The sequence below is a fragment of the Convolutriloba macropyga genome, chromosome 8 (genome assembly GCF_964194025.1).
Source record: "Convolutriloba macropyga chromosome 8, txConMacr16.3, whole genome shotgun sequence".
Taxonomy (NCBI): Eukaryota; Metazoa; Xenacoelomorpha; order Acoela; family Convolutidae; genus Convolutriloba; species Convolutriloba macropyga.
The window spans coordinates 57,300,893-57,314,655 of NC_134475.1; the positions used below are offsets into that span (position 1 = coordinate 57,300,893).

At 35.4% G+C, this 13,763-nt stretch overlaps 1 protein-coding gene across 1 annotated transcript in view; it reads left to right on the top strand.

Moving 5' to 3' along the window:
* The first annotated feature begins 197 nt into the window (after positions 1-197).
* Positions 198-13,763, top strand: part of LOC142344214 (uncharacterized) — a 34,316-nt gene continuing 20,750 nt past the window's right edge. Inside the window, exons 1-2 of the mRNA XM_075395764.1 lie at positions 198-379; positions 4,941-5,113. Coding sequence (XP_075251879.1) covers positions 4,960-5,113 — 154 coding nt within the window. The 5' untranslated portion in view covers positions 198-379; positions 4,941-4,959. The remainder of the gene's footprint in view (positions 380-4,940; positions 5,114-13,763) is intronic.

A 13,763-nucleotide genomic window follows, 5' to 3' on the forward strand; every position in this document is an offset into this window, starting at 1 on the left:
AAAGATGTGCATGTCGTAATTACGGGGTACAGACTGAAAATATCCGTTTTATAATCTTGAGTGGGCATAGCGAAAGATAACTCAATTTCTATAGGGTTGGGGGTATTGGGATTGGAAGAGAAGGCGGTGTGGGGAGAGGAGTGACAGGGATTGGCTTCCGTGAACAACACAGCGGCATTGTATCAGCCGCACGAATATTGAGTTCGCAACAGCACGTGTCATAAATTTGAAAATTGTTAACTATTGTTCTATTCAACACTACTTAAACAAAGTTTTCATCAGCTGAGGCTGAGCTATTTGAGTATATTGACAAAACCCCTCAATTTTTAAAATTTAGGCGGAAGACCAAAGTTACTGACAACCGCAGTTTGGCTTTCAGGTAAGTTGGCTTTCCTTATGACAATACGCTGAATCTGGGGAGTAAAAATTTTTGATTTATTCTCAGGATCATCTCATCATTTCCGCATTTCCGTTTGCCTTTCCTCCAGCCCAAAAAGTCACTTTTGTCAGATCTTTCACAATAAAAGTTCTGCCCTACGTGAACTATTATTGTGTAAGATATGATAAGATGCTTATTAGATCTTATAAGATAAAAATTCAGCAAAATTGAATTATTATCTTATAAGATCTGATAAATATCTTATCAGCTCATACACAATTAAAGTTCACGTAGGGCAGAATTTTTATCGTGCAAGACCAGACAGGATCTTACACGATACAAATTTTTCATCAGCATCTTATCAGATCTCACACGATAAAAATTCCAGAATCGCGGGGGGCACAAACGGAAGTGATCCAAAGTTTCTCTATTCACCGCCTCGCCCCCTCAGATAGCTGGGCTTTACTAAGAAAAGTCATGAAGACTCATCAGCACAATCAATCCCACAGAAGCGAAAATGCGGCCATTTTAAGGGCTCAAGTGGCGCTTTTAGTCAAGAAAACCTCCGTATCAAAGCCCACCAATATCAACCTGCAGCCTTTTCAGTGCTATAATAGCGTTTTCAATCTGAGTTTAGAAAAAAGTGTTGACAAAAAGTTTAGAAAAAAATTGCAGCTAATGGCTTTGGTTGTAGCTTTTTTGAGTTACTGTTGGTTTTCCGGACATATTTTGGACGAATTGTCGACTATTTTCTGCGTTCTCCGGACCTGTTTTAGACAACTTGTAGGCCATTTTTTGCGTTTTTTGGACCTATTATGGACAAAATGTCGGCTATTTTATGCGTTTTCTGGACCTATATCGGAGAATTTAACGGCTAATTTCCCGAACACACCAAGACTTGACTCAAGACTTGCCAAGTTTTGGTCAAAACTCGCCAAGTCTTAAAACTTGATCCAAGATCTGCCAAGTCTAAAAAGTGACATGATCAGAGCTCTAATACAGGACTGATTCAAGATTTGCAATAAGACGTTTTCAGTGCTGATTAAGAAATGACGTTCAGTCCGGGAGTTTTACAATAAACTTGATCTAAATCGACTACTTATTTTAAAAAAAAATTACCAGGAACTTATTCAACTCTTTTAACCTTTCGGCCAATAACGTGCTATAGTAAGAAACAATTAATAATTTAATGTAAAAATTTGGATCTTTTACGTTCGTGCACCCACTACATTATGCGTCCCCCATTTACAGAGAACCTTCTATTACATAGTAAATCATGATTTAAAAATATGGCACGTGCGTTTGGAGGGCGCAAATAAGATGCACCCACTAAGCTGGGGGGGGGGGGCACAGACGAAAAAGATCCAACTGTTTTAGCCTTCTATTTTGTTTTGGCCCCCCATCTTTGTGAGCTTATTTTTTTACGCCCCCCCCCCCCCCCGGCGCACGAGCTAGTTTTCACATTGTGACTTGCTAAATAACAACATATGATTTGTAACTGGGGGCGTAAAAATTACTGGTGGTGGGGGGGGGGGCAAAACATAATATATCCAAAAACGGTCTCTTCCATTACAGCCCCCTAAGTAGTGTACTAGTAGCATACAGCCCGCCTTGCTACGATTAGGATATATTCTGTTTTTGACTCTCGAGTTTTTTTTGCAACCGCCCGTTAAGTTTTGCAATTTATATAGTGTTATGTAGCACGTTTGTATGCAGAAAATTTGCATGTGTGCCTTAGGGATGTAAAATAAATAAGCCCATTAAACTGTGAGGGGGCATAACAGAATAGATCTCAAATTTTACTACAAAATGAGGGCTATAATTTTTAGGAGCGCTATATTGACCAAAAAGGCTTGAGTCTGGTCACGAGCTTGTATAATCCCAAAAGCACGAGCTGACAGAAGCCAACCATATCAGTTCACTAGGTTAACGCTATCGTAGATTGCTGATTTTACCAATTTGAACTGCCCAACAGAAAACTTTGACGGATTTTTTTTCAAAACTTGTAAAAAGCTATTTTTATTAGCGATTAACTTAAAACAAAAAAGTACTGAAAATACATAGGAACCGTCGTCGGATTTTATATGAACTTTCAATCCAAAAGATTAAAGTATTTACAACAAGATTTTCGTTATCAGGTCATTTTTTTAAATTTGCCGGACTGAACTGTCAAGATCAGTGCTTGGCTACTCTACATGAAATTATGTGTACTCTGTATGTCTAAAACAAGGCAGCAAGTCTGACAATTCGTTGCCAAGACAAGTCTGACAATTCTTTGCCAAGACTTCTGCAGCACCTGCAAGTTGATTCCCAAGTCAGAACTGACTTCTCGAAGTTTTCGAGCAAAAATTTCGAACTCCATCAGTTTTCGTAATGTACCGCTATTTTCATACTTTTTTTGGCCATTCTCTTGAGCTGCTATAACATGATGCGAGGTGCATGCCATGCAGTAAATAAACACGCAGGGGTCTATTTTGCCAAAGTTCAATTTAAGTGTTCAATTTGATCGTAATTGAGGTGTTTCTGGGCCGTTTTGAGACGTTTTTAGCCGTTTTGGAAAAATTTAGGATCTATTATTTTTCGTCCCCCACAGCTCAATGAGCATAAATCTTTTGTGATCCCCAGGCGCACGTGCTGTTTTCTTACTCATTAACGTGCTATTTAACAATATATAAATTGTAATTGGGGGTCATAAAAAATACTGGGGGCTGAAAAATAATAGATCAAAATTTTGCTCCAAATTAGCTCAGATTTGACAAGTTTTCAGATCAACTTTAAAATATGTAAACCTGTTGATGAAAAACTTTATGAGAAGAACTGTCTTTTTTGGAAGTTTTTCTGACTATTCTTGACGTTTGGTTTTATATTCCAAGTCTCCTTCTAACGCACGTTTAAATGCAAGTCATAGCCAACACATGTATTAAGAAATACACGTCTTAGCAAAGTATACTGGCAAATCTTAGACAAAAAGTTACAGTTAGAGGTGCACGACTTAGTCAAGACTTGCTCTTAGACGTGCAAATCGTGACTTAGACACGCGAAAGATTCGTATTTAGATGTGGCCGGTACTGATATTGACTTGGCGTTAGGCCCACTTTATCTTTAAACCTAAAATCATGACTGAGTTTTTTTTAAAATTTAAAACATTTTAGGCATTGAATTACGGGTGGGTTTTGATGAAATCAGACGTATTAACTTTTGAATTTTTTGCTCAAACAGTACAGCAGCTTTTAGCTGAAAAAAGTGCAAAAATTTCTCTTTTTACTTAATTGATGTTATTGGAAAGAAAAAAAAGACTCGTTTTAGAAAAAACATGGTGAAATGGAAAAATTTCAGTTGAGTTAAGATGGATCAAGTAATTTTCAAGCTTGTGTTAAGATAGCGTGTTTCTCGACAATTGAAGCAAATCGACATGCGGGAGTAAATCGATATATGTTTGCACATGGTTCATATTCGAGAAAATAGAACACAGACACTTTTTATACAAATGTGGAATATTTTTTATAGCCAAGTAAAAATTAGAACTATTGGTAAAATTGCTCGAATTAATTGAACCATTTTTTGTCTCTAACAACCGTCGTTTTATTACCGACAAGTTTTTTGTTTTATTTTGGGGTCCTTTTGATCAAAAAATATGTAACTATGATACTTTAAATGGCGCAGTTCCTTTCTTCATTAATTGTCTGGATCTTTTCAGTTTGTGCCCACCAGTACCGTATGCTCCCCCAGTTTTAGAAAGCGTGTCATTACATGATAAATCATTATATAAAAATGTGGCATAAGTGTATGGGGGTGCAAATAAATTGCACCCACTAAGCTGGATGTCACAAACTGAAACTATCCAAATATGCTAACCATTAAAATTTTGCATGGGTTATACCCGTTGATTACGTTTTCTGCGGTGAACCTTGTAATACGGGAAAGTTTTGGGTGAGCAATTTCGAGCCTTAGATCTAGGTCCAGAAATCTTGGACCTGGACTCAGACGAGATGAGCTCCAAAGTCGAGCTAGGACTATTTGTGTCCAGTAAGGTCTTTCCATGCCATTTTATGATCGAGAACGGTCTTTTCAAAAGTCCAGACCTGTACCTGGGCTTTGCTTCTTCATGAGTCGAGATTTTAAAAGACAAAAATTTTGCAGCAAAATTTTTCCTAATAGTGTGTTCGTGCAAACTGTCTTAGGTGTGTTCACATTTAAAGATAAGGAAGCTTTGTGATATTCAGGTCGTGTGACAGAAATACTTGTAATCTAGGGAAAGCTTCCAGATCGTAGTATTTTAACGTAAAAAAGTGACATTATGCTCAAATTTTTGGGGGACAAAATTTGTCTGGGGCTGACCACGAGAAGATCAGTTTGGGGCGCAAACGTTGGCGCAAACGAAGTTCTGGAAAACGCACGAAAGACTTGAAAACGCATTAAGATCTGGACACATTCTGATCTGGTATCTTAGCTTGGGTAGGATCGTAGCTATTAAACAGCTTAGCCCCGCTAAAACCTATAGAGCGCCCAATAATTGATTTTGTAAAAAGGGGGCCTTTAGTTTCCTAAAACTTGCTATTAGTTGATGATCGCGACTGCACATGACAATGAGGAGTCTGCCAACGAGTAGATCGAGCAGTTTGCGTGTGTTGGGACTGAAACACAATGCCAGCTCAGCCGAGATCAAAACTAAATTCAGACAACTAGCCAAAATATACCACCCAGACAAAGCGTCTATTATCTGTGACAATCCAAGTGAGTAATTGATAACATTATTGTTCCGACCCCACTTGTGGTGGGAGGAACTACATACTCAAATAGGGTTTTTTTTGTTCAGACAATTTTGGCCGATCGATATATTCATCGTAGAGAAATGTGAGTGGTATCATTAAAAAACTCATCCAGCGTAGAATTCGAAATAAAAAAGATTTTTTTAATTTTGTTTTTTTTTTCGAGGAGTTATCGAGGTTTAAAGTTTCTTGTGAATACGGATATTCGGTTCACTTTTATTCACTTTTACCGTAATTTTTGATGAATTAACTCTTTTCTATAATAATTTTAATTCAAAATTACATTTAACGCCACAAAATAAACGAATTTTCAGTTCCTAATAGACGAAAGGCAACAAAAAGACTAGTTCAGGTCTCATAGGGAAGTTTACTATTAAAAAAAAATCGAATTCTATTTGAGAGCTGTTTTTTTAAAAATTTTACATATTTTTTTTTTGTTTTTTTTTCAAGTCACCTAGAGACTAGTCACTTCTAATATCGAGGTTCCGTTGATGACAAACCTCATTTACAATCAAACGAATCCCAATGAACAAAAAATTTGTTTCCACGGAATCGCTCATTTTTTTGGATTCGTATCTCAGTTTTCGTAATTTTAAATGAAATTTTGATTCAGTTTGAGGTTTTACTAAATTTTTGGAACATTTTGGCATAAACTTGCTGACTAAAGGCGGAATGGGTTTCAAAATGAGCATTAAGTGAACCTATCTAGTGCTTTGAGTGGAGAGCTAATGGCTGTTAAGACTTTGAAAACAAAAATTTTCGAACTTTTTTATATTAACTAATCATAAACTTATTTTTGTGATCTGTAAGTCAGTCTCAGTAATAACAGGACCCCTTTCCATTCTACTGCAAACAAAATTAATCTTGTTAAGGGTTTTATCTTCTAACTATTGGTTATATGACATCAATGCCAAAAGATTTCAATTTTTTTTAAAATTTTTGACATTTCTTATTATTGGTTCCTTTTGAAATTTTATGCTGTTATCCTATTATTAAAGGCTCCCATTGACTTAGAAAGTACGTTCAATGGATCAGAGCTAAAGTTTTTGGAGAAAAACTTATGGTTTAAATGGCTTCGACACTTTCTTCTCGCACTTTTCTTCGAGAAGTTTTAAACTTTCCCTCTAATTGTTGTTTTTTTCATAAACATAAGACATATTGTGATGTCTTATTGATTACCTATGCATAAAACAAATCCTTCTATTCTTATCCTGGCATAATTGAACGTCTTTATTGACTTCCCTTGATAAGGAACCTCAGCTTGAGCATTCATTTTCCGGACTTTTGTACAAAAATTGAGCAATCTTATCATCGATTTGGTTTGCACTTCAGATATTTTGCGTTAGAAAAATTTTCCAAGTTTTGGAGCTCCTGTTCCATAGTTCTGTACTTGTGCGATAATCTCTTATTAGAAGATTTTACTTCGACCCTGAATCTTTACAGCAATCTGCCAACTCCCCTTTTGGTTCCTTTTGAAATTTTATGCTGTTATCCTATTATTAAAGGCTCCCATTGACTTAGAAAGTACGTTCAATGGATCAGAGCTAAGTTTTCAGAGAAAAACTTACGGTTTAAGTGGCTTCGACACTTCTTCTCGCAATTTTCTTCGAGTATTTTTGATTTTTCCCTCCTTTTGTTGTTTTTTCATAAACATAAGACATATTGTGATGTCTTATTGATTACCTATGCATGAAACAAACCTTTCTATTCACATCCTGGCTTAATTGAGCGTCTTTATTGACTTCCGTTGAAAACTACTGAATTTGATGGCTGTTAAGTCTTTAAAAGAAATTTTTTGAATAGTTTTTATTGAAGTTTAATCAAACTTAAACCTATTTTCGTGAACTGTAAGACAGTCATAGTAATGACAGAACCCCTGTCTTTTTTATTTCAACAAAAATTTAGCTAGTTAGCGGTTTTATCTTTTCACTATTGGTCTTATGACTTCGATGCACGAGTTTTCACAATTTTTTAGAAAATTTTTAATTTTTTTGTAAATTTGGTTCCTTTTGAAATCTTATTACATTATCCTAATATTGATAGTTCCCAATGGCTTAGAGAAGACTTTCAATGGATCGTTCAATAAATTTATAGAGAAAAACTTCTGGTTGAAATGACTTCGACACTTTCCTCTCGCTTTTTTCCACTGAACTTTTTGGATTTTGACTGTATTTGTTGCAGTTTTCATAGTCAATGACAGGTTGTAATGTCTTGTAGACGACTTTTGAACAACAAACATCCTTGCTGTCCCATCTATGCTTATATTAGCGTATTTAATAGCCTCCACGGAAAGCTATTGAATTTTATGACGTTTATTTCATGGGTTTTCTCAAAAATTTCGTGGTCTCAATGAATTTTTCATTGCCATAAGACTTATTGTGTTGATTTATCAATGACCTATGAATGAAAATTATCATTTCTTTCCCATCGAAGAAGAACTTAGTGTGTTTATTTAATTCCATTGAAAGCTATTGATTTTAATGGCTTTCATTTTAGTGGTTTTCTAAAAAAAAACTTCGTGGTTTTAATATATTTGTTTAAATTTGTTGTTTTTTACAACGTTTTGTAACAATAAAAACAATATCACTGCTGCTGAACAACTAAGTGAAGTCAGCTGTATTTGTTATCATTCAGCGTTGATCCGAACCCAAACTATAAATATTTCCTTATCAAATTCTCTCGCACAGTTTTGAGCAACTTTATTGAAATATTTAATAACAAGAAGACCGAAGCTTAAGAGGTTTTGCAATCATATCCTAGATTTGGCCTGCACTTTACATACTTTAGGTTAGAAAAAGCCTCCAGGTTTTGGAGCTTCCGTTCCATAATTACGTGTTTGTGCAATAGCCTCTTTTTAGAGGAATTTAATTCGACCCGTAATCTTTAGAGCCATCAGCCTCTCTCCCCCCATCTTTCGTACCTGGTAAAGGACTATCCCCCAGTTTATTCTACACGCTGATCGGTCAAGAAGTTGCTGGCTTAATTTCTTTTAAGCACATCCTCTTTTGCGAAAAGGGGAGATTGCTGAAGGTATCGGAACCGATTTCCTGACATTTGACCTCCGCTATCTAGATTTTAACTCTTCTCAGACGACTCCAGTTCAACGTGACCTCTATTTAAGTATGATCTGATATGTGGTTGCCTTGATAAGGAACCTCAGCTTGAGCATTCATTTTCCGGACTTTTGTACAAATAATGAGCAATCTTATCATCGATTTGGCTAGCACTTCAGATATTTTGCGTTAGAAAAATTTTCCAAGTTTTGGAGCTCCTGTTTCATAGTTCTGTACTTGTGCGATAGTCTCTTATTAGAAGAATTTACTTCGACCCTGAATCTTTACAGCAATCTGCCCCCTCCCCCCCCCCCCCCCCCCCCCCCCTCTTTGGTTACTAGTAGAGACTCGCCTCCTATCTTAGTTATACTTATAACATTTTAATTAGCCCACAGTTTGAATAGCCTAATATTACTAAAGGCGAGATAGTGGACTGCTGTTGACGTCCATGTCTCCCATGCTCCGTGCGATGTAAATTGCAAATTGCGGGCCATCAATCTCCCACCGGCTCGCCACTTAAAAATTCGTTAAGATTTATGTTCAGATTCTGCTAGCTGCCTTTGCATTGTTTAATTAGTTCTCTTCTCTTCTAGTTAATCTATCATGCGAATGCTTGGTTAGAGGAACAAAACTTGAATTACTTTTACAAGTCTTGCAAAAAAAATATTTGTCTTAACTCAACATGAAATGCTTTATCAAAAACTTGACAATGGAAGTTTTCTTGAGAAATATTGATGAAATCTGTATAAATTTCTAGCAAGTGTACTGAAGTGTGCTACACTCAGTAACACTATTTGATAATCTTAGTGCTATTTTGAGAGTTTACGTTATAGTGCGTGAACCACAAACTTGATTTGGACAAAGTCCATTTTAACGTGTGAACAAATTATTAAGTAGTTTTGAATAAGCTACTATTTTAAGATCACTAACTCAAACTAAAACTACCATGACGTGATATTGTCACGCCACGTAGAAAACACCAACTTAACCTTGGTAACTCTGTCGACACTGTTATCTCTATCCAATAGGATACTAGATAACCACGTGTCCGCAAGTATAAAAGGAGCTCGCACGCTCAACCACCACGCACTCTCTCTTCACTTCAACACTTTTTGGTCCCTGATAACTTCTGATTTAAAATCATACTCCCGTATTGCTCCCTTGCTCAATCTCAGCTTACTTGAGATATTTTTCTAACTTAGAATATTTTGTGACTTGTTCTTAACTAAGAACTCTCTAAGTGATAAAATATTAACTTAGCACAAATTTGGAAATTAGGTAAGTTCAGCTTAACTTCTCTAAGTCATAAATTAACATCTCTTAAATTCTATTTAAGTTACAAGTTAACTTAGAATATTTCAACCTGTGCTAATTTGTGCTATTTCAATCTTTATAACTTTAACTATTCTATCCCTTAATGCTCGGTTCATATTTGATGCTGTTTAACATAACTTATTAATTCATATTTGCATTTAACTTTCTTTAATACTTAACTATATACCAAGAGTAGAACTAGGGGTTGAACTCTCAAGTCACACATGTGGTCCCGCGATTAACCCCGTCGTTTAAATATCTAATGTACGGACCAGCAGTATGATGGTGGTCCCAGAAGCTACTTCAATTTAACTTGTTCAATTAATACAGAGAGACTACATAAATTTAACTTGTTCATTTAATACAGAAAAGGCAATCTCAATTTAACTTGTTCATTTAAACTATCAGAGAAGCCTGCCTAAATTTAATTTGTTCACTTATTATAGAGAGGCCACTAAATTAACTTGTGTAATTTAACTATTCAAAGGGCTTCTTACTTAAATCCTTATTTGAATTTGATTTAAACTATTCCTCTGTTCTTAATAGTTTTAATACAATAACTTCAGTCTAGTTTTAATACAATAACTTTAAATCCTTACTTAAATCCTTATTTGAATTTGATTTAAACTATTCCTCTGTTCTTAATAGTTTTAATACAATAACTTCAGTATAGTTTTAATACAATAACTTTAAACAATGACAAGTCCTGGTGGTAGTACTCCTCCACCTGCCGTTACTCCCCCACCTGAAACTCCCATAACACATCCAAATCTTTCACTTGTATCTTTTTCGGGCAATGATCCTAATCAGGATGCCACTTCTTTTTGGAACTCTGTAGAAAACAAAATACCCTTTTCACTAGGAACTAGGCCTACAGCACCCGCTGCACAAACTAGCTATGATGAGAGGCAACAATCCTTATTCGGCTCACTTTTAACTGATACAGCACTAGAAAGGTTTGAAAGTTAAGTCAAAGATGCTACAAATTGGAATACTTTAAAAGATGAATTTATAAAAAAGATTCACAGACGGTGGAGACCAATTTAGATTTAGAATTGAGGTTGAGAACACATTCAGGCAAGAAGTAGAATAAATAAAGAACTATCTACATAGAATAAAAAAGTGGAGTTGATAAAGGTTGGCCAGAAAAGATACCAACAAATATTGAAGGTGATGACAATATAAGAAGGGAGAAAGAAATCCAACAAAGACAACGAAGTCAGAAATACATAGATTTTGCTATAAGAGGACTAAGACCACAAGATTTAAAACGCAAAGCGCACGAGAAACTTATTGAGAATCCTTCAATAACTTGGACACAGTTTGTTGATCACTTAGTCGTAAAGGACTTAACATTTTCTGTAACAACAAAACCTAATGGAGCTACAGGACTAGATAAACTTAAAACACTAGAGAGCAAAATTAATGATTTAACCAGTTTTTTCAAAAGCAACGAAGTAAACGCTATAGATACTTCTAGGCCAAGAGACCTCAAAATAAAAGGCAGACCTAGCAGTACTAGATTTTGTGATTATTGCAGAAGCAATGGTCATTCCATCTCTAGATGCACAAAGAAACAGATAGATGATAGTGTTAACAAATTGAGAAAGGAACTAGTTGAACTAAGAAGGCCAAATATAACATTCTCTAATGACTATAGAAAGAACAAACGAGGCAATACAAGTTTCAATGGTCCTGGAAACCAAGGCTATCAACCAAGTGGTGGCTACTCAAACTATAATCCAAGGTTCAACAAGCCTAACTATCAACAACAAGATACATCTTTTAGCAGTTATGGCAATAGATTCACTCAACCATACGAACAAACCTTCCCTCAGCAAAACACATATAGAAATAATGAACCAAATCTTGAACAACAATCACCATCACCACAACAACAGCAACAGCCACAACCAAGTGCTAGCTTCTATACACCAAGTAGAAATTACAATCTACAACAAAGACAATCAAAACCTAACAATATTCAGCAACAACCAATCAAAAAAGTTTCGTTGAAGTTGACGATGACTATGTAAATGCCATAACAGACTTCTTTCCTTTAAACTTTTGAAGTCTCCGAACGCTACTAAAGAGAGTAGTACTAAGTCAAGAATTAACCTCAATTTATATCACTTTGCCACCGGAGACATTGAAAATAATAGTGGTTCAGAAGTAGAGTTCATGATTGATCAACTTGCACTATCATCAATCATCCTACATACATTGCACTAGTAAACCTTGGACAAAATTTGCATCTACAAAATACAAATTGCGATTGAAAAACATATACTGGTTCATCAATCAGAAAGCTTGGCTACACAACTATCCAATCTAGTTTCGAAACTGACGGAAAATATACAGTACCTCATAAAGTGTTTGTCACTAATGAACAGAGACAGAACATAATAGGTATTGATTTTTGCCATTTGTTTCTAAAAGCACTTCACTTTGATATACCCGCAGTAGAATTAAAAACTGAAAGAAATTTAATTTGCTACGGCTCACTCAACAATGAGAAAGATTATCCAAACATAACTAAAATGACTGCTTTAAACATAGCTCAACCAATCTTTCTGCAAGAGAAAAGTACCCAACTGTACAAGCAAAAGCACCCCAGTCAAGCCTTATTTCCACCAGGAACATATTTCATGCCTCACATTAATGTTGCCAAAACTGACCTAGTCTTTGTGAACACACTTTGTCCACAACCTGAAGAATTTCTACCCATATTCATGGAGAATCAAAAGAATCACCCAATACAGATAAATAGAGGAATAATAGGTTATGCTATGTGTGATATAACCGACAAACCTATACAAAGGTACAATATCATAAACTGTGCCAAATTTACAAGTACAATACTAAACGAGAGTGAGGACTATAACAGTTGCTTCATACTGAACACAGTAGTAAACAATTTACAAGAAGGACAGCAAATTCAAACCAATTCTTGCATTAGATATGTAGATGTTCGTACCCAATCTTTATTTGACTCTAATATGCCTAAAGCGCACACAATATCCTCAGATGCAGAAATGAGAAAAGGTTTTGCTAACACAATCTCCAAAAGAATACCCTTACTAAAGGATTACTGTAAAAGTAGAAACGGTGATATAGGTGACATAATAACTTTCAGTGCAGATAAAAACTTAGTATATAATCTCATCACTAAGGCTAATCATTATGAAAAGCCAACAATTGATAAAATCAAAACAACGCTACTTGCTATGAGAGATCATGCACTAGGACTAAATTTACGCTGTATAGCGATGCCAAAAATGGCTTGTGGTTTAGACGGAATGGATTGGAGAGAGATATCTACTCTAATTGAACAAACATTTAAGAATTCAGGAATAATTATCTATGTGTATACAAGCAAAGATGATATTGATAAACTACAAAAAGTAGAAACCAATACACCAGAACAGGAAGAGGTGCTCGAAATTATTGAGAATGAGTTAATAGAAAGATGCAAAGAAGATGAGAGAGAACTAGCCACAGACTTCTCTACCGAAGCCAAAGAGTTATGTAGACCTTAACTCAACGACCAGTTTCCTAAGTTTAGAGATAAACTACAAAGCAACCGAATCATAAATAAAGCAGTTAGTGATTTTGTAATTAAGCAAAATAGAAATACAGTTCAAGACAAAGAGTATCTAGAAAGGTTCTTAGATAGTTTTGATTTCACGCAAAGTGATTTGACTGATGATGAATTGTTTGAGTTGATAGAAATGATATTTCAGGATAATGATGTCTATTCACAACATAAGTATGATATTGGCAGAACTAAGCATAATTCCATTTACCCCTAAAGAAAGACGCAACCTTTAAAAAGCAACGACCAAGCAAAATGCCAATTCATCTCAGAGATAAATTAGAAAAACTAATGGATGAATTAAATCAAGCAGGGATAATCAGAGAGCTCAATGAGAACGATGATATGAATAGTTGGTTTGTCAATCCCGTTATCATATTACCTAAGAAGGATTATGTAAAACTAGTCATTGATGCTAGATACCTAAACTCCATAACTGATACAAGTAATTCTAATTGGCCACTCGAACCACTAAACGTTCTAAAGACAAGAATAACCGGAACTATATTTACAAGTTGTGATTTATCATCGGCTCATAATCAAGTACCACTAACTTAAGATACACAGAAGGTTACAAGTTTTATTGTAGGAGGCAGACAGTACACCTATCAAGTAGGATTTTATGGTCTTAAACCATTACCGAGTTTCTTTAG